This window comes from Polypterus senegalus, chromosome 4 (genome assembly GCF_016835505.1).
Source record: "Polypterus senegalus isolate Bchr_013 chromosome 4, ASM1683550v1, whole genome shotgun sequence".
Taxonomy (NCBI): Eukaryota; Metazoa; Chordata; class Cladistia; order Polypteriformes; family Polypteridae; genus Polypterus; species Polypterus senegalus.
In genome coordinates, this window is record NC_053157.1 from 88,751,598 (window position 1) to 88,772,307 (window position 20,710).

General features: G+C 37.3%; 1 protein-coding gene across 2 annotated transcripts in view; it reads right to left on the reverse strand.

The window, feature by feature from the left end:
- snx25 (sorting nexin 25) overlaps positions 1-20,710 on the reverse strand; it is a 423,222-nt gene that overhangs the window by 262,756 nt on the left and 139,756 nt on the right. For both annotated transcript variants that reach the window (XM_039750997.1, XM_039750996.1), the window contains exon 3: positions 2,356-2,572. In XM_039750997.1, coding sequence (XP_039606931.1) covers positions 2,356-2,572 — 217 coding nt within the window. The remainder of the gene's footprint in view (positions 1-2,355; positions 2,573-20,710) is intronic.

Genomic DNA, 20,710 nt, shown 5'->3' on the forward strand with positions numbered 1-20,710 from the left:
TTCTCCAGTTTTTCTAAAAAGAATAAAAGGCACACATAAAAAAACTATTTTGTAAAGACATAACATTAGAAGGGGGTATGAATTAACCTAATATCCAGTTTTACTAGATGGTGAATATATGCACATTAAGACAGAAAGAAGAAAGTAATGAAACTGTTATTGCTGGACAAACCATAGAGAAGAAATCCTATTGTAACTTTTCAGTATATGAACTGCCCTGTGCTCCAGCAATTACTAGTCATCACACTTCAGTGGTGCGACACTCACTCAAAAAAACAATACAAAAAAGTGTGAACCTAAAAAATTGCATACACATCCAGTACCATATATATATACTATATTTAAAAATTTTGTGAAATAAAATTTTATTGAAAAGTCTGAAATTACAGGTTTCACAATGCCTTGCCACATGTCAGTATGTGGTACTGGTATTCATTTCCTTGATTTATACATACCAACACAGGTGCAGGGGTATGGGAGGAAGGGGGGTTTATGGTAGTCCTTGAGCAATACTGAAGAAAAGTACAGAAGGAAAAAATTACGCTCTCTCTATTTTTCATGTCATTATTCTGTAAGAAGATTAAATCATATATTTGTAAAATAAGTCCTCTATCAGTGGCACTAAAACCACTCTCTAGTATCTCTGTATTTAACTTGACAGTCTGCAAGGAAGCTTACATTGCTTACTGCCTTAAAATAATGATAAAAGTCTATGAAACAGAAGTGCAATGATTATCCCTACTCATTATTCCAGTTTGCAGTATATTTGCTAATTTATGCAAAGAATGCAACATAACCACCAAAGTTAATGCATGGTGTCAGTTTCTAAGCGAGATGGGTTTTACAGAGAACTTTTTAGCATGCCAGGAACAGAGGTGTAGATAGAGCAAGTACAACTTGAATTTGAATGCCTTCCTAAAAGGCATGTTGAAAAAATGCAAAAAGAAAACAATGCCAATCTACTAATATTAAATCGGTACAGCATATAAAACACAAATATGTTAAAGTAAAAATGAAACAATCGAAATGGTAATTGACTTTGAATGCACTGCTAAGAACTGATTTAATTAGTGAAATGCCACTGAGTCCTTACCTGAAAGAGACACACTCCTCAAGTGCTTGCAACCTGTCTAAGGAGAATGGGATTACCTGGAGAAGCCAACATAAAAGCAGCTCTGTGATTGCCTTAACTTTAATCACACTCAAAATCATCTAACCACTCTATATTGTCTTCTGCTTCAGTGTTACGGCCCAGAAGCACGCAGCTCTTACACTCTTGCTCCACTCTACTTTTTCGTTCACTCTGTGCTGTATGCACACATCAAGCTGCTCTATCTATCTATCTATCTATCAATCAAAAGTGCTTCTGTTTCAGTACCTTTCACACTCAAACACCATCTCTCACACACTTTCCACCCTTCACCCCAGCAAGACATCCTCTTCTAGCTCAGATGTTTCATTTGTATGACGCACTGCACGTCCTGTTTCTGCTTTTGTATCATTTCACAATGTTAAAAAAAACCAAAAATACGTGAAAATGCCGCATTGACTAAAGCACTGCCTGAGGCATTTACCTTGTTGCCGGCCCTGGATGTGACCATATTTTTTAATGCGTTAAACAGAGCATAGGCCTAATAATTGCAAAAATTAACAAGCAAACTTTCCCAGGCCTTATTTTATATATATATATATATATATATATATATATATATATATATATATATATATATATGTATATGTGTGTGTGTGTGTGTGTGCGTGTGTGTTTATGTATGTATGTATGTATGTATACACATACACTGTTCTAAGCATGGGCTCCATTTTAAAGAGACAAAGTGACTTTGTATGCTTTACCTATGAGCTATTATTTGCCATAAAGGCATCATCAAAAATGCTTTTAAAACAATTTCCAAAAAACAGCTTCAAAGAAGAATTTCTGTAAATAATTGCGTAATGCATGGAATTGAGTCAGGGTAATCAAACTTCGGCTAGAGGGACACCAAGCTACAGTTATTTTCTAGCAGTCCCTGACAAATTTTAAAGGGAGTGGTCTGTAATCAGCTGACCCTTACCTTAAAGGTGCAACATAGTTCCATCCTTCAATGTCAGAGGCCATATTGTGCCTTCTGTCAGTCATATCTGACCTCACTATTAGGACTTCACCCTATTTCATGTCTACTTGGTGGTATCCTAGACCCTGGTAACCTCTTGAAGTGCTTCATGGGTATAACTCTTTCAGTTCAATATCAACTGTGTTGCATTACAGAAATCTCAAAAAGCAAAGTATAGAAATTTACACAAAAGTAACATTAAAAAAAGATAAGTCTTAGATTTAAAACATTAGTGTTATTTTACCTGGTGTTAGCTGCTTTAAGGTCACAGAAGTGAGTGTGCACAGTCTTAACTGTGTCAATGCAGACAAGTCGCACTAGGTCAATGCTAGTCAGGCGATTTCTTAGCTGCTTCACCATCTCCCAGAAGTCTTCTGACAGCATGTGGTACAGTTGCCCTTCATCTCTACTGAGTTCCACATACCAGGAAAGGACATAATCTCTGTAGCTGTAGTCAAACACTATTAAAAGAAAGGGACAACTTTAATGAGACAAGGAAAAGTAAAAATACTTGATACAAAAAATAATCATGAAAAAAATCTAAACATCTATTGAAACAACTGGTGGTATGTTTCAATGTATTGTCTTGTTCAGTAACATATCAAAACTTGTTCAGGCTGCTTTGCTATATCTTACAAATACAGACTCCATTACTGTAAGCTATACAAACACATTGAAAAAGTACAAGTACACCAATAATATGATTTATTTAAAAAGCACAAGTACCAGATTAATGTAATAAAAATTACTCTTTAAAAACATAATGAGGCATGGTATCATACAAAAGTGAAGCATGGACACAGGCCACCCTTAGGATATATACTGGATAAGTGAATGATAAAGGTTCCATTGGCTTCACCAATTTTACCACAAAAAAACAAGATTATTTCTTCATACAATGACAGCTTACAAAAGCAAAGACTCATATGATCTGCTGCTGACTGCCTCTGGAAAAAAATTAATTTTTCACACCTTCAGGATACAGCACTTACATTTGGCATAAAGTCATGAAAGGTCAATTCAGCAGTGAAAGGACCACTGAAGTAAAATGATAAAATGCCACATTATAATGTAATTTGGAATTATAGTAAACAACAAGTCACTTGGAATGAACTATTAATTAACTCTTTAATACTGGTTCTGGTTCCCGCTTAAAGAATTACTCCACCCAAAAAAAAATTATATATATATATATATATATATATATATATATCTTATGAGGGGCCATTCAGGAAAAAAAGATTGGTTCGTAAATATATACATTGGTTCAGATATATATAATCGGTTCAGATATATTGGTTTGAATATATACATTGGCTTTAATACATCCTTTTAGATATATATTAGGTATATACATTGGTTAGGATATATTGGTTAAGATATATACATCGGTTTGAATACACATGGTCAGATATATACATTGGTTTAGATACATTGGTTGAGATATATATAAATTGGTTTGCATAGATCCGTTCTGATATATATACATTGGTTGAGATACATCCGTTCAGGTATATACATTGGTTTGAATACATCCGTTCAAATATATACATTGGTTGATATATATATATATATTGGTTGATATAAAGTACATTGGTTTAAATATATATATTGGTTAAAATAGATTGGTTTAGATATATACATCGGTTCAGATACATCCGTTCTGATATATATATTGGTTCAGATAGATCCGTTCAGATATATACATTGGTTGGGATTTATGGGCAGGCACAACGCGGCCACCCATGTTTAGCATCTCTCTTTTGCTTCATCATTGCTTCAACACTGTTGTAATTATTGTGTACATTTAATACAAGTAGCATATGCCTGTCTGTCGCGTTTTGTTTCGTAAGCCCTCTTGGTTGGGGGTCCTCGATTTCAAAGCAGTTTTTTTCCTTTCATTATTTAAAACACTCGTATAGATACCCGCCTCTTCGCCTCGCTCCGTCCCGCCCCGGCTCATTGTATCTGCCTCCCTCGCTCCCTCTTTTCCCACCCATGACAGATTCTTCTCAAAAGCAAAGTTACCAGAAAGCATTAATCGCAACCACAGTACGTCCCATTTTTTCACCTCATGAGACGCTGGTTTATCATTGGTGGAAAGCCACCATTTGATATGTGTTATTCCGTATTGGCAGCATTTCATTAAAGGGCGATCTGCTTCAGCAAGGAACTTAGTCCTGTTTGCTGAAAGGATGTTATGGAGGAAAACACTGGAGTGCTCTGTTTCTTTAAATGTTGATCAGGAATCAAAATGACCAGAATATTCCCGCTTCACAAATAACTTTTGTTTAACTGTTTTTATAATAAAACTAACAACACCACACACAAGCACGTACACGCTCACACACACTCAAACTCACAAATCGTGGGTCGCACCAGGAAGCATTGATAGCATCCGCAGTGCCTCGAATTTTTTCACCTCAACAGACGCTGATTTATCATTGACCGAAAGCCGCCCGGTGATTTCTGTTATTCCGTACTAGCAGCATTTCATTAAAGGGCGATCTGTTTCAGCACGGATGTTATGGAGGAAAACACTGGAATAGCGCTGTTTCTTCTGAATGTTTATCAGTGATCAGGGACAAGAATTATCAGAATATTCCTGCTTCACAAATAACTGATGTCCGTTTTTATTGTAAAACTGAGAAAACCACACACACGCGCGTACACAACACAAACACTCAAACTCACAAATCGTGGGTCGCACACACTAATGATTAAGTGTATCTGTCACGGACGATCATTTTTTTCACCCAATAAAACTTTAGTTCGTCAAAGTTAGAAAGCAGCGTGGTGATTTCTATTATTCCATATTGGCAGCATTTAATTTAAAAATGATTTAGGTCAACAAGGTGAAAGAGTCTCTTATTTTGACAGGATGATCTTTTTTTAGGCTTAAACAATTTTGATTGACTTACAAAAGAAAATAGTTATTACTTACCCTCTTTGCTTCAAATTGGCTTTTTAAAAAACCTTTTTGATATAATTTGTTTATGACAGTATAAAATAACAAAAGTGGTGCTCAAAATGATAATTCGCGTATCTAACAGGAAGAGGTAAGAGTAAGATTGCTGACTCGCAGTTAAATGATCACTGGTTTGTGTCCGGGGGGCCTCCTTTCTGTTATTTTATTTATTTATTTTTGCAAATTGCTTTGAGTAGTAAGAAAGGCGCTATAAAAATGTAAGGGATTAATAACAATAATAATAATAGTAGTAATATTATTATTATTTATTATACGTCTGAATGAGTGATCAAATTCAATAGGGACAATAGCACGAGTTCATTGAAATAATTACACAGCAAGGTGCACACACAATACAAACGTAATGTGTATTTTATTGAAGTAAAGGTTCATATAAATTAATTATATACAACTTTTTAACAAGTTGAGAGATGTCAACTGGTTAAAATGCACGAAATTATACATGTATTGCTTTATAGTCCACACATAGTGTATGTATATTACTAAAATAATGATATAAAAATCATATAAAATGGTATAGAATCTGCGTTGTAGACTTATTTTGTTTCAAATTTCTTCAAAGAAGTGTTTAATTAGTTTGCTTTAAAAAAATCTTACAGCAAACATGTGAACCGTCGAAAATCGTTGATCTTAATCAATTTGTTTTAACGCATGCTCCGTGCAAAATGCTGTCATATCTGTTAATAAACATGCACGCGCAGCGATGTCCTGATATCTGCATTCTAAGGCTGCAGGTATATTAACCGGTATTGACGTTTTACCGGGGCGCTCTGTGATTGAGGTGCGGACAGTAAACTTTGATTAAACGATATCGAAAAATACCAGTGGTCAGTTGTGTTAACAGTCGTTTTGGCGTGTTTACTGTTCTGTTACCAAAAAATTCTTCAACGGGGCTCATCAACAAAGAAACGTGGATAGTAAGATTTAGTAAAATATCAGTAATAATAATATCCCTGTAACACTTTAAAAAGACATTTAAAAGACATCTCGTTAAAATAAATGTAGCAATCCATTGTCATGCTATAAGTGACATCTTGCTCTTAAACTTTTATACAGGTGGTTTTTCCTGGTAATAAAAAATGGGAAAAAATCCACGGGAAAGGTTTTGTTGAACTTAAATTTCACCTCCGCCATGTGAGTCATTAAAACTATTGGAATGAAATATAGTTCTATATAAATAAATAAATTTCCTATCACACCCACCCTTTCACCCTTGTACATTTGAATCTCATTTTCACAGCAGGTGCAATTATCCTATAAAACACACTGGAGTTCTGTGCACCGTTTTTCATGGGAGATTAAAACTCACCAAATGTATTTAAAAAACTTTTAGCAGCCTGTGGCATTCCTCATCTGCTGTGGTCCATTACAAAATGAACACCAGGCAGTTAAAATTGTGCACAGTTTCTTTAATAAGCCTATCAGACAGTCTTTTATAGCACTTTCATATCGAGTGTGTCTCTTAATCCCTTCTAGCAGAGGAGACACTTATTTCCACAGCTTGATCTATGCTGTAGAAATGTGTGCCCCCTGTCTTCTGCTTGTAAATTAATACTGGAATTTCAAAACTGTCCACAGTTTATTTATAGAGATTGAAGGAAGTCTTCTATATCACTTTTTGTCTACTATGTCCTTACTCATCCACTAATTAATTAATTTAAAAAAAAATCAAGCGCTTACACTGTATTTTTTTAAGTATGTCTATGAAAATCGCTGCGAGTAGCCAGAAAAATGCTATATAAATGTAAATATTATTATTATTATTATTTAGGTTTTTTAAAATCCAAATAAACCTGATAGGACTTCTTCCAAGATATGTGCCACTCTAGGGTACCAACAATGTCAAACTGATTAGGACATTTTGTGATCAGTTTGTTTAAAGTATATTAAGCAAAAAATAACTTTTCATCATCTTCTCATTTCTAATTTGACATTTCAGGATACAGTATATACTGCAAATATACATTTAAATTGTAACCGCTGACAATTATTTACTTGTGTACTTGTATTTTCCATAAAACAGCTTCAATATGTGCACAAAGTATAGGTGATAAAACACACAAATTCTGACATTAGCATGACTGTTGAAGGAAAAACATGTATTAGAAAGTATTCTATGGAGTTTTTATAAATTAATCATTATATACCTTTTTGAGGTTTCTTGATATATTTTGTAATCAGGTTTTTAAAATTTTTTGATTTTACTGCCACTTCACAGATCAACAATCCCCAACTTGGTCACTGCTAGAATAAGTCTTAACTTTTTTCCTGTGTCCATTAATACATTTTCCGGGTTTCACTACCCATCTGAAAGAGTTGGCATCAGGTTGGGTGGCACTTTTAAACAGTAGTAGTATGAGCGAGCATCAGTGTGGCAAGCACTAGACTGGCATTTCTTTCCGTTTCATTTTTTGTCTTCTGGCCCAAGCCTGTAAATCTCTTTTGTAAATGGGTGGCTTGGATAGAGGACAGATACTAACAATTTTCAAGGCTATTTAAAACAATACTAAAAGATATTTGTGTATATGTGTTGTAGTGCTCCATGTTCTAAGTGTTAGATCCATTGAAGAAGTCAACTTAAACAAAGAAAATGTACATTTTACAGGTTTGTTTGAAGTGTTTTACATTATAACCATATTATTAATTGCTGCGTGAATATAATTTTTTCAAGGGGATGACCTTTACTATTGTCAAAAAAGACAAGCAGGGCAACAGGAGGAATATGAAAGTTATTTGTTGAGTTTAGGAGACAAAGGATACTTGTAAGGAAGTTCATGCCAGTGCTATCGGTGTACATTCTGGAATTTATAAAACGGCTGAAATTATTTCACAAAGATGTTACTGGCCTGGTTTTATGCTGACATTAAAATGGCTAAGTTTTCTGATAATTATAATCATTATTTTAATTAAAAGACTATAATTTCAGAACAGATTCAAATAAAATGTTTTAATATCTCAGTTGCTGTTTGTCGGACTCTTTAATTGACTTGTCCTACAAATGTGTATCAGTGGATATTTGGTACTTCATTTGACAAATAATATTAATTTTTCCAAGTCTCATATTTCAGATAGATAGATAGATAGATAGAACTTTACTTGTCCTCTAAAGGAAAATGTGCTTCTTTTTTTAACAGAGGCTGAATGAATAAATAAATAAATTAATATTAATATAATGAAAAAATCAGCCAATCCAATAACAATTGTCTGAGGAAAAAGCTCAGCTGTAGAAGTGAGTGTCCCTTTGAGTGGGGAGGACAATGGGACACAGTAGACTTGAAAGTGATGTAGAAGACTCACTTCTTTTACCATGGATTTCAGATAATATTAGTTATCCAGAGTTCATTTTGAAAGCAGCAGACAGGGTGCAAAAAAGCCCATGGATCTGCTCCAGCCATAGAAATGAGTGTTCCCTGTAGGGATAGGATGCAGACACATAGTGGAGAAGATTATATAGAAAACTATACCTACAACCTTTTAAAATCAATTTTACGTATTTTTACCTCTCCGGTGTTCATTTTGTAATCAGCAGTCAGAGGGCACACATTTTACGGCTCTGCAGCAGCCATGGAAAAACTAGCGTCCCGACCAGTGGATAAGACATGCGTTTTCATTCCAATAGTTTTAATGACTCACATGGCGGAGGTGAAATTTGTGTTCAACAACAAAACCTTTCCCGTGGATTTTTTCCCATTTTTTATTCCCAGGAAAAACCACCTGTGTAAATGTTTAAGAGCAAGCTGTCACTTATAGCATGACAATGGATTGCTACATTAATTTTAACGAGCTGTCTGTTAAATGTCTTTTTAAAGTGTTACTGGGTGTCGAGCAATGTATTATTACTGATATTTTACTAAATCCTACTATCCACGTTTCTTTGTTGATGAGCCCCGGAGAAGAATTTTTTGGTAACAGAACAGTAAACACGCCAAAACAACAGAAAACACAACTGACGACTGCTATTTTTCGATATCATTTTAACAAAGTTTACTGTCCGCCCTCAATCACAGAGCACCCCGGTAAAACGTCAATACCGTTTAATATACCTGCAGCCTAAGGGCTCATTTATACTTCACGCGACGCGACGCATGCTGCAGCGGACGCTCCTGCTACGCAAGCGTTGAAGTGTTTATACTTGCGCACGTACTTTACGTAAATCTGGAGGAGTCCACCAGATGGCAGTGTGAGATATTATCACGGTGAGAACATGTTCGGCTTCTCTGTGTTGTGAATTGCCTAAAACACCTATTAAATTCCGATAACACCTTACCGCAATATCTGTGAAAAGGATGTTTATTGATTAAATCCATCAATCCAGGGATGTGTCCATTCCAACAAGCATTGCTCATCATAAGGTGAATACAAGCACACACATACACTAGCGCCATTTTAGCGCACCAAATCCCCAAATCTGCTTATCTTTGGAAGGAAACCGAGCACAGTGTGGAATACAAGCAGGAAATACCAGCAACATAACTCCCTGCGAGACAGCAGTGCTATTGCTCCGCCACCGTGTCACCCCCATGTGTGTAATTATTAACAGTATTCATTATTTAAATGAAATTATATGTAAAATGTAACATACACACTTTAATGCATTTCATCATGAAAGTGATATCAAGTATGAATCTAAAGAATCTAAATGTGCAGAGAGTTAGAATATCATACATTTAATTTGTTCTGTGTGGTGATCCATTGCTGCTTGCCGCAGCTGTCAGGTCCAAGAAGCTGGTAGCGATTAAAAACTGGGATGACGTTTACGACTGTCTGCTTTAATGATAAAGTAAACTACGAGGTTAAAGTGGACAATTGAGATTAAAGCGAAATTTCCACTTTAATCACAAAATACACGTTTTCACCGTGTCCTTTATTTTTTTCTCAGTGGTTCAAATATAACGCTATACATTATGTTGCTGTTGTTAAGTTGCAAAAATAAAAAAATTAAAAAAGACGACACAAAAGATGGTATGTGAGACTTTTAAAATGTATCGTGTCATTACATTCGGGAACTATCTACATGTGACAATGTTGAAGCAAAATGCCGACATACAGATGCATTCGTGGTGCTTTTATATTCAAGCATCGCATATTCCCGATTGTAATGACACGATACATTTTAAAAGTCTCAGTGCCGTCTATTTTTTTTGCAACTTCACATCGGCAACATAATGTATAGCACTGTATTTGAGCCACTGAGAAAAAAATAAAGGATACGGTGAAAACGTGTATTTTGTGATTAAAGTGGAAATTTCGGCTTTAATCTCGAAATGTCCACTTTAACCTCGTAGTTTACTTTATTATTAAAGCAGACCATCGTAAACGTCATCCCACTTTTTAATCGCTACAAGCTTCTTGGACCTGACAGCAGGTAAAGTAAAAAAAATAAAAAAAATAGACGGCACAAAAGATGGTATGTGAGACTTTTAAAATGTATCGTGTCATTACGATCGGGAACATGCGACGCTTGAATATAAAAGCCCCAAAAATGCATTTGTATGTCGGCATTTTGCTTCACCACATCGAACCATTCATCAAACATAGAAGCGCATACACCGATCTCGTAGGATCCACAAAGCGGCTTTCTGTCACATGTAGATAGTAAACACAGATTCTGTCGTCATATTCCAACTTTTAACACACTGCGCCCCTCGACTTTTTGCTGGTACTGCAACTCGCGCATGCTGCAGCAGACGCTCCTGCTACGCAAGCGTTATAGTGTTCATACTTGCGCGAGTACTTTACGTAAATCTGGAGGAATCCACCAGGTGGCAGTTCGAGATATTATCACGGTGAGAACATGTTCGCTTCTCTGTGTTGTGAATTTCCTAGAACACCTATGTAGAGAAAAGCCAAGCAAAATGACACCTTTTATTGGCTAACTAAGAAGATTACAATATGCAAGCTTTCGAGGCAACTCAGGCCCCTTCTTCAGGCAAGATGTAATACAGAAACTGAAGTTCCCTGAGTTTATATCCACACACTAGGACAAGAAACAACAATGGTAAATTTTTGAATGAAAACTCTTAAATGTAAAAAATTAATAGGTTCATTCAGGCTAAGATTAATTTAACAGGAGATAGAAGAACAATGTATGGTCAAGATCTTTAGATAAGATAACTGTCCAATAAAGTCCTTGAAGTTTGTGAAGTTTTTCAAAACAATGCAGATCTGTAGTCAGGTTGTCTGTGTCAGTCTGAGAGATGCAAACAGTCTTCATATCTGGCTATAAAACTCTTGTCTCTGTTCAAGCCATGCTGTAATGTATTAAATTTTAACATGAGCTTAACTTCCCATTCTTTTCTCTCTTGCTGCGTTTGAAGTTGCCCATAAGCACTGTGACTTTAAAGTCCCTCTCACAGTGTCCATGGCTGTTAAAGTGGGCCGCTACAGGAACATCTGTGTTGCCATGTTTAATGTGGAATCTGTGTAAATTCATTCTCTGGGGAGTGTTTGTCCAGTTTCTCCCACATAGAGTGTAGTGTCAGGACATTTCATGCAGAGAATTAGGTAGACAACATTCGATGATCTGCAGGAAAATGATCCCTTTATGTGATGTTCAAGTCGGAGTTTGGTATAATTATACGGTCTGTATTGTAGATGTGGGCACACGTTTTACATCTTTTCTGTAGGCAGGAGATGTGCCATTTTCTGTTGGTTTATTTAGGGAGCTTCGGACAATTAGTTGCTGAAGGTTTGGTGGTTGTTTGTATGCCAGGAGAGGAGGTTCAGGAAATACATTTTTAGTGTTAGGTCGTTGTTTAGTATTGGCTGAAGTTCCTTTATAGTTTTTCAAGTGTTTCAAGATGTGGGTTGTAGGTGACAACAAGGGAATGCGGTTCTTGTTGTCTTTGTTTTTATATTCCAGAAGGTTCTCTCTGGGTATGGCAGTAGCTCTTCGTATTTGAGTGTCTGTTGTTTTGGGGGTATAACCTTGTTTGATGAATTCTTGTCTGAGCTCCTGCAGTTGTTGATCCCGGTCTGTCGGGTCTGAGCAAATCTGATTGTACCGTATTGCTTGGCTAAAAATAATGGAGCCTTATATGTTTGGGGTGAAAGCTATCACTTCTTAGGTAGGTCCGTCTGTCTGTTGGTTTGTGAAAACAGAAGTTACAAGGGTGTTGTTTTTCAGTTGAACTGTGGTGTCAAGGAAGCTGACTTAAGAGTTTTCATTCAAAATTTACCATTGTTGTTTCTTGTCCTAGTGTGTGGATATAAACTCAGGGAACTTCAGTTTCTGTATTACATCTTGCCTGAAGAAGGGGCCTGAGTTGCCTCGAAAGCTTGCATATTGTAATCTTCTTAGTTAGCCAATAAAAGGTGTCATTTTGCTTGGCTTTTCTCTACATTCATAATGGCTAACACGGTACAACAACCTAGTACTACAGACATACAAGACACGAAATGTACCGCTACTACATGGAATTGAAGACCCGGTGGAAGAAACTGGCACACATGGACAGCGACATCTTCTTCTTAACGAAATGCAAAAAGGAAAATCTTATCCCGAAAGGCATCATGATAAGGAATCCGACCATACACACTTACAATACTCGGTTTGCAGAGCAACTTTGTTTTAGAACATCTGCAAGGATAAGAAACCACTTAATCCAAATTTTCTACAACATCAAGAAGAACACGCAAAGAGAGATCCAAGACCTCATCCTGCTCCTTGGAAATGACAGTCAGGAGATGGTAAAGGAACTCCATCGCTATTACAAAAGACTCCAGAAACTCCTTATTGTCAACAAAAGAAAAAGCTACATAGATTACGAGAGAAAGTTGGACACTTAATAACAAAAAACAAAGAGCAACAGACCTGCATTGTTAATCTCTCCTCATACACACCAAATGAAGCAGAGATTTCAGTACTCACAAAGGGACTCTCATATTGTCCTGCAAAGCCCATTGATAACATCAGACTCTGCAGTGATATGGAAGAATTCTTCAGAAAACTCAGACTAAAAGAATTTTTCCACAACAAAGAGAACGGTAACACACAGGAACCAACAACAAGCAGTTACAACAACCCCACCAGTAAATCCACATGGACACCAGAAGCTGGCAGAAACCCCTCACTGGATAATTATATAGACTGCTTCCGACAGAGAGTAAAACAGGGATCTTAAACAGGCAGCAAAATCAGATAGAAAACATCACTGGGGAAGAGCGGAGAGCCATACATTCACTAAGAGATAATACAGAAATCATTATCAAACCAGCAGACAAAGGGGGTGCTTTAGTCATCATGAACACATCAGACTATATACAGGAGGCACAAAGACAATTGTCAATACTATGCATTATTATAAACTGCAAGAAGACCCAACAGATCTCTACAAAAAGGAACTAAAAAGATAGTAAGTAGCTTTCCTCTTGACATCAGGGATCAGGTAAACAGTTTAATTCCTGAGAACCCCAAAATGGGTTACTTCTACATGCTTCCTAAAATCCACAAAGAAGGGAACCCAGGAAGGCCCATCATCTCAGGAATTGGCTCCCTGACAGAAAAGGTTTCAGGTTGGGTGGAACACATTCTTAAACCTCTGCCCAACACAACCAGCTACATCCAGGACACCACTGACTTCTTAAAAACTGTCTGCTTTGGGCCCCTTACCTGAGGGAACCTTACTGGCCACAATGGATGTTGAGGCCCTGTATACAAACATCCCCCATGATGATGGCATACTGGCATGTGAAACGTACCTCTGACAACATGATTTACCCACAAAGTCAGTAATAGAAATGATAAAATTCACTCTGACACATAATCTATTCTCTTTTGGACAAGATTGCTACTTGCAACAAATGGGGACTGCAATGGGCTGTCGGTTTGCACCTCACTATGCAAACCTATTTATGGCAAAATTGGAGGAAGATTTCTTGTCAATGTGCATCTTAAAACCAATGTTATATCTCCGTTACATAGATGACATCTTCATAATCTGGACTGCCAGTGAGAAGGACCTCCTCCATTTTCATAATGAATACAATTCTTTTCACCCCAACATAAAGCTGAAGCTGAATTACTCAGAAACAGAAGTCAGCTTCCTTGACACCACAGTTCAACTGAAAACAACACCCTTGTAACTTCTGTTTTTCACAAACCAACAGACAGACGGACCTACCTAAGAAGTGATAGTTTTCACCCCAAGCATATAAAGCGCTCCATTATTTTTAGCCAAGCAATACGGTACAATCGTATTTGCTCAGACCCGACAGACCGGGATCAACAACTGCAGGAGCTCAGACAAGAATTCATCAAACAAGGTTATACCCCCAAAACAACAGACACTCAAATAAGAAGAGCTACTGCCATACCCAGAGAGAACCTTCTGGAATATAAAACAAAGACAACAAGAACCGCATCCCCTTGTTGTCACCTACAACCCACATCTTGAAACACTTGAAAAACTATAAAGGAACTTCAGCCAATACTAAACAACGACCTAACACTAAAAAATGTATTTCCTGAACCTCCTCTCCTGGCATACAGACAACCACCAAACCTTCAGCAACTAATTGTCCAAGCTCCCTAAATAAACCAACAGAAAATGGCACATCTCCTGCCTACAGAAAAGATGTAAAACGTGTGCCCACATCTACAATACAGACCGTATAATTATACCAAACTCCGACTTGAACATCACATAAAGGGATCATTTTCCTGCAGATCATCGAATGTTGTCTACCTAATTCTCTGCATGAAATGTCCTGACACTACACTCTATGTGGGAGAAACTGGACAAACACTCCGCCAGAGAATGAATTTACACAGATTCCACATTAAACATGGCAACACAGATGTTCCTGTAGCGGCCCACTTTAACAGCCATGGACACTGTGAGAGGGACTTTAAAGTCACAGTGCTTATGGGCAACTTCAAAACGCAGCAAGAGAGAAAAGAATGGGAAGTTAAGCTCATGTTAAAATTTAATACATTACAGCATGGCTTGAACAGAGACAAGAGTTTTATAGCCAGATATGAAGACTGTTTGCATCTCTCAGACTGACACAGACAACCTGACTACAGATCTGCATTGTTTTGAAAACTTCACAAACTTCAAAGGACTTTATTGGACAGTTATCTTATCTAAAGATCTTGACCATACATTGTTCTTCTATCTCCTGTTAAATTAATCTTAGCCTGAATGAACCTATTAATTTTTTACATTTAAGAGTTTTCATTCAAAAATTTACCATTGTTGTTTCTTGTCCTAGTGTGTGGATATAAACTCAGGAACTTCAGTTTCTGTATTACATCTTGCCTGAAGAAGGGGCCTGAGTTGCCTCGAAAGCTTGCATATTGTAATCTTCTTAGTTAGCCAATAAAAGGTGTCATTTTGCTTGGCTTTTCTCTACATTCATAATGGCTAACACGGTACAACAACCTAGTACTACTAGAACACCTATTAAATTCTGATGACACCTTACCGCAATATCTCTGAAAAGGATGTTTATTGATTAAATCCATCAATCCAGGGATGTGTCCATTCCAGGAAGCATTGGGCACAAGTGAGAAACAATCCCTGGACGAGGCCTCAGCTCATCGCAAAGTGAATACAATCACACACTTTCACTAGCGTCATTGTAGCGGCACCAAATCCCCAAATCTGCATATCTTTGGAAGGAAACCAGAGCACAGTGTGGAATACAAGCAGGAAATACCAGCAACATAACTCCCTGCGAGACAGCAGTGCTATCGCTCCACCACCGTGACACCCCCATGTGTGTAATTATTCCCCCATGTGTGTATTTATTAACAGTATTCATTATTTAAACGAAATTATATGTAAAATGTAACATACACATTTTAATGCATTTCATCATGAAAGTGATATCAAGTATAAATCTAAAGATTCTAAATGTGCAGACAGTTGGAATATCATACATTTAATTTGTTCTGTTTGGCGATCTATTGCTGCTTTCCTCTGCTGAAGCAAAATGCAACATAACAGATGCATTCGTGGTGCTTTTATATTCAAGAGTCACATATTCCCGATTGTAATGACACGATACATTTTAAAAGTCTCACATACCATCTTTTGTGCCATCTATTTTATATTATTTTACTTTACCTGCTGTCAGGTCCAAGAAGCTCGTAGCGATTAAAAACTGGGATGATGTTTACGACGGTCTGCCTCAATGATAAAGTAAACTACGAGGTTAAAGTGGACATTTGAGATTAAAGCGAAATTTCCACTTTAATCTAAAATACGTTTTCACCGTGTCCTTTATTTTTTTCTCAGTGGCTCAAATATAACGCTATACATTATGTTGCTGTTGTTAAGTTGCAAAAATAAAAAAAATTAAAAAAGACGACACAAAAGATGGTATGTGAGACTTTTAAAATGTATCGTGTCATTACATTCGGGAACTATCTACATGTGACAATGTTGAAGCAAAATGCCGACATACAGATGCATTCGTGGTGCTTTTATATTCAAGCATCGCATATTCCCGATTGTAATGACATACATTTTAAAAGTCTCAGTGCCGTCTTTTTTTTTTTTTTTTTGCAACTTCACATCGGCAACATAATGTATAGCACTGTATTTGAGCCACTGAGAAAAAAATAAAGGATACGGTGAAAACGTGTATTTTGTGATTAAAGTGGAAATTTCGGCTTTAATCTCGAAATGTCCACTTTAACCTCGTAGTTTACTTTATTATTAAAGCAGACCATCGTAAACATCATCCCACTTTTTAATCGCTACGAGCTTCTTGGACCTGACAGCAGGTAAAGTAAAAAAATAAAAAATAGACGGCACAAAAGATGGTATGTGAGACTTTTAAAATGTATCGTGTCATTACGATCGGGAATATGCAACGCTTGAATATAAAAGCACCACGAATGCATCTGTATGTCAGCATTTTGCTTCAACACTTTGAACCATTCATCAAACAGCAAAGCGCACATCGATCCCTGAAGGATCTCCATAGAGGCTTGCTGTCACATGTAGATAGTAAACAGAGATCTGACGTCACGTTCCGACTTTTAGCACACTCGCCCCGACTTTTTGCTGGTACTGCAACTCGCGCACGCGTCGCGTTCATTTCTGAGGACCTGCTCAGAGGACGCGTGAAATGAACGCTGGGAACGCGTGGCAGCCATGATGCAGGGCGCACGCGTTCTGAGCGTGAAGTATAAATGAGCCCTAAGGGCTCATTTATACTTCACGCGACGCGCGCATGCTGCAGCGGGCAGCTCCTGCTACATAGCGTTGAAGTGTTTATACTTGCGCGCGTACTTTACGTAAATCTGGAGGAGTCCACCAGGTGGCAGTGTGAGATATTATCACGGTGAGGACATGTTTGGCTTCTCTGTGTTGTGAATTGCCTAAATCGCCTATTAAATTCCGATAACACCTTACCGCAATATCTGTGAAAAGGATGTTTATTGATTAAATCCATCAATCCAGGGATGTGTCCATTCCAACAAGCATTGGGCACGACTGAGAAACAATCCCTGGACGAGGTCTCCGCTCATCGCAAGGTGAATACAAGCACACATACACTAGCGTCATTTTAGCGGCACCAAATCCCCAAATCTGCTTATCTTTGGAAGGAAACCGAGCACAGTGTGGAATACAAGCAGGAAATACCAGCAACCTAACTCCCTGCGAGACAGCAGTGCTACTGCTCCGCCACCGTGTCACCCCCATGTGTGTAATTATTAACAGTATTCATTATTTAAACGAAATTATATGTAAATGTAACATACACACTTTAATGCATTTCATCATGAAAGTGATATCAAGTATGAATCTAAAGATTCTAAATGTGCAGAGAGTTGGAATATCAGACATTTAATGTGTTCTGTGTGGTGATCTTTTGCTGCTTGCCGCAGCTGTCAGGTCCAAGAAGCTCGTAGCGATTAAAAATGGGATGCGTTTACGACCGTCTGCTTTAATGATAAAGTAAACTACGAGGTTAAAGTGGACAATTCGAGATTAAAGCGAAATTTCCACTTTAAATCACAAAATACACGTTTTCACCGTGTCCTTTATTTTTTTCTCAGTGGTTCAAATATAACGCTATACATTGTGTTGCTGTTGTTAAGTTGCAAAAATAAAAAAATTTAAAAAGACGACACAAAAGATGGTATGTGAGACTTTTAAAATGTATCGTGTCATTACGATCGGGAATATGCGACGCTTGAATATAAAAGCACCACGAATGCATCTGTATGTCGGCATTTTGCTTCAACACTTTGAACCATTCATCAAACAGCAAAGCGCGCACATCCATCCCCGAAGGATCTCCATAGAGGCTTGCTGTCACATGTAGATAGTAAACAGAGACTCTGACGTCACGTTCCGACTTTTAGCACACTGGCCCCGACTTTTGCTGGTACTGCAACTCGCGCCGCGTCGCGTTAATTTCTGAGGACCTGCTCAGAGGACGCGTGAAATGAGCGCTGGGAACGCGTGGCAGCCATGATGCGGACGCGTACGCGTTCTGAGCGTGAAGTATAAATGAGCCCTTAGAACGCAGACATCAGGACATCGCTGCGCGTGCATGTTTACTAGCAGATATAAAAGCATTTTGCACGGAGCATGCATTAAAACAAATTGATTAAGATCAGCGATTTTCGACGGTTCATATGTTTGCCGTAAGATTTTTTTAAAGCAAACTAATTAAACACTTCTTTGAAGACATTTGAAACAAAATAAGTCTACGACGCAGATTCTATACCATTTTATATGATTTTTATATCATTATTTTAATAATATACATAAACTATGTGTGGACTATAAAGCAATACATGTATGACATCTCTCAACTTGTTAAAAAGTTATATATAATTAATTTATATGAACCTTTACTTCAATAATATACACATTATGTTTGTATTGCGTGCGCACCTTGCTGTGTAATTATTTCAATGAACTCGTGGTATTGTCGAGCACATAGTGTCCCTATTCATACCCCACTACGCAGCGCCTGAATTTGATCATGCATTCACACGTATAATAATAATAATAATAATACTATTATTGTTATTAATTCCTTACGGTTTTATAGCGCCTTTCTTACTACTCAAAGCAATTTGTAAAAATAAATAAAATAACAGAAAGGAAGCCCCCCGGACACAAACCAGTGATCATTTAACTGCGAGTCAGCAATCTTACTCTTGCCACCACCTCTTCCTGTTAGATACGCGCATTATAATCTTGGGCACTACTTTTGTTATTTTATACTGTTATAAACAAATTATATCAAAAAGGTTTTTTAAAAAACCAATTTGAAGCAAAGAGGGTAAGTAATAACTATTTTCTTTTGTAAGTCAATCAAAAATGCTTAAACCTAAAAAAAGATCGTCCTGTCAAAATAAGAGACTCTTTCACCTTGTTGACTTGAATCATCTTTAATTTAAATGCTGCCAATAAGGAATAATAGAAATCACCGCGCTGCTTTCTAACTTTGATGAACTAAAGTTTTATTGGGTGAAAAAAATGATCGTCCGTGACAGATACACTTAATCATTAGTGTGTGCGACCCACGATTTGTGAGTTTGAGTGTTTGTGTTGTGTACGCGCGTGTGTGTGGTTTTCTCAGTTTTACAATAAAAACAGACATCAGTTATTTGTGAAGCAGGAATATTTTGATCATTCTGGTTCCTGATCACTAATAAACATTCAGAAGAAACAGCGCTATTCCAGTGTTTTCCTCCATAACATCCTTTCAGTAAACAGGACTAAGTTCCTTGCTGAAACAGATCGCCCTTTAATGAAATGCTGCCAATACGGAATAACAGAAATCACCAGGCGGTTCGGTCAATGATAAATCAGCGTCTGTTGAGGTGAAAAAATTGGAGGTACTGCGGATGCTATCAATGCTTCCTGGTAACTCAGCTTTTGAGAAGAATCTGTTTTATGAGGTGAAAAAAATAATCGCCCTTGCCAGATACGCTTAATCAGTAGTACGTGCGACCCACGATTTGTGAGTTTGAGTGTGTGTGTGTGTGAGCGTGTACGTGCTTGTGTGTAGTGTTGTTAGTTTTACTATAAAAACAGTTAAACATCAGTTATTTGTGAAGCGGGAATATTCTGGTCATTTTGATTCCTGATCAACATTTAAAGAAACAGAGCACTCCAGTGTTTTCCTCCATAACATCCTTTCAGCAAACAGGACTAAGTTCCTTGCTGAAGCAGATCACCCTTTAATGAAATGCTGTCAATACGGAATAACAGATATCACAGGGCGGCTTTCCACCAATGATAAACCAGCGTCTCATGAGGTGAAAAAATGGGACGTACTGTGGTTGCGATTAATGGCTTTCTGGTAACTTTGCTTTTGAGAAGAATCTGTCTTAGGTGGGAAAAGAGGGAGCCGGGTATCTGCACGAGTGTTTTAAATAATGAAAGGAAAAAAAGTGCTTTGAATTCGAGGACCCCCAACCAAGAGGGCTTATGAAACAAAACGCGACAGACAGGCATATGCTACTTGTATTAAATGTACACAATAATTACAACAGTGTTGAAGCAATGATGAAGCAAAAGAGAGATACTAAACATGGGTGGCCGCGTTGTGCCTGCCCATAAATCCCAACCAATGTATATATCTGAACGGATCTATCTGAACCAATATATATATCTGAACCAATGTATAT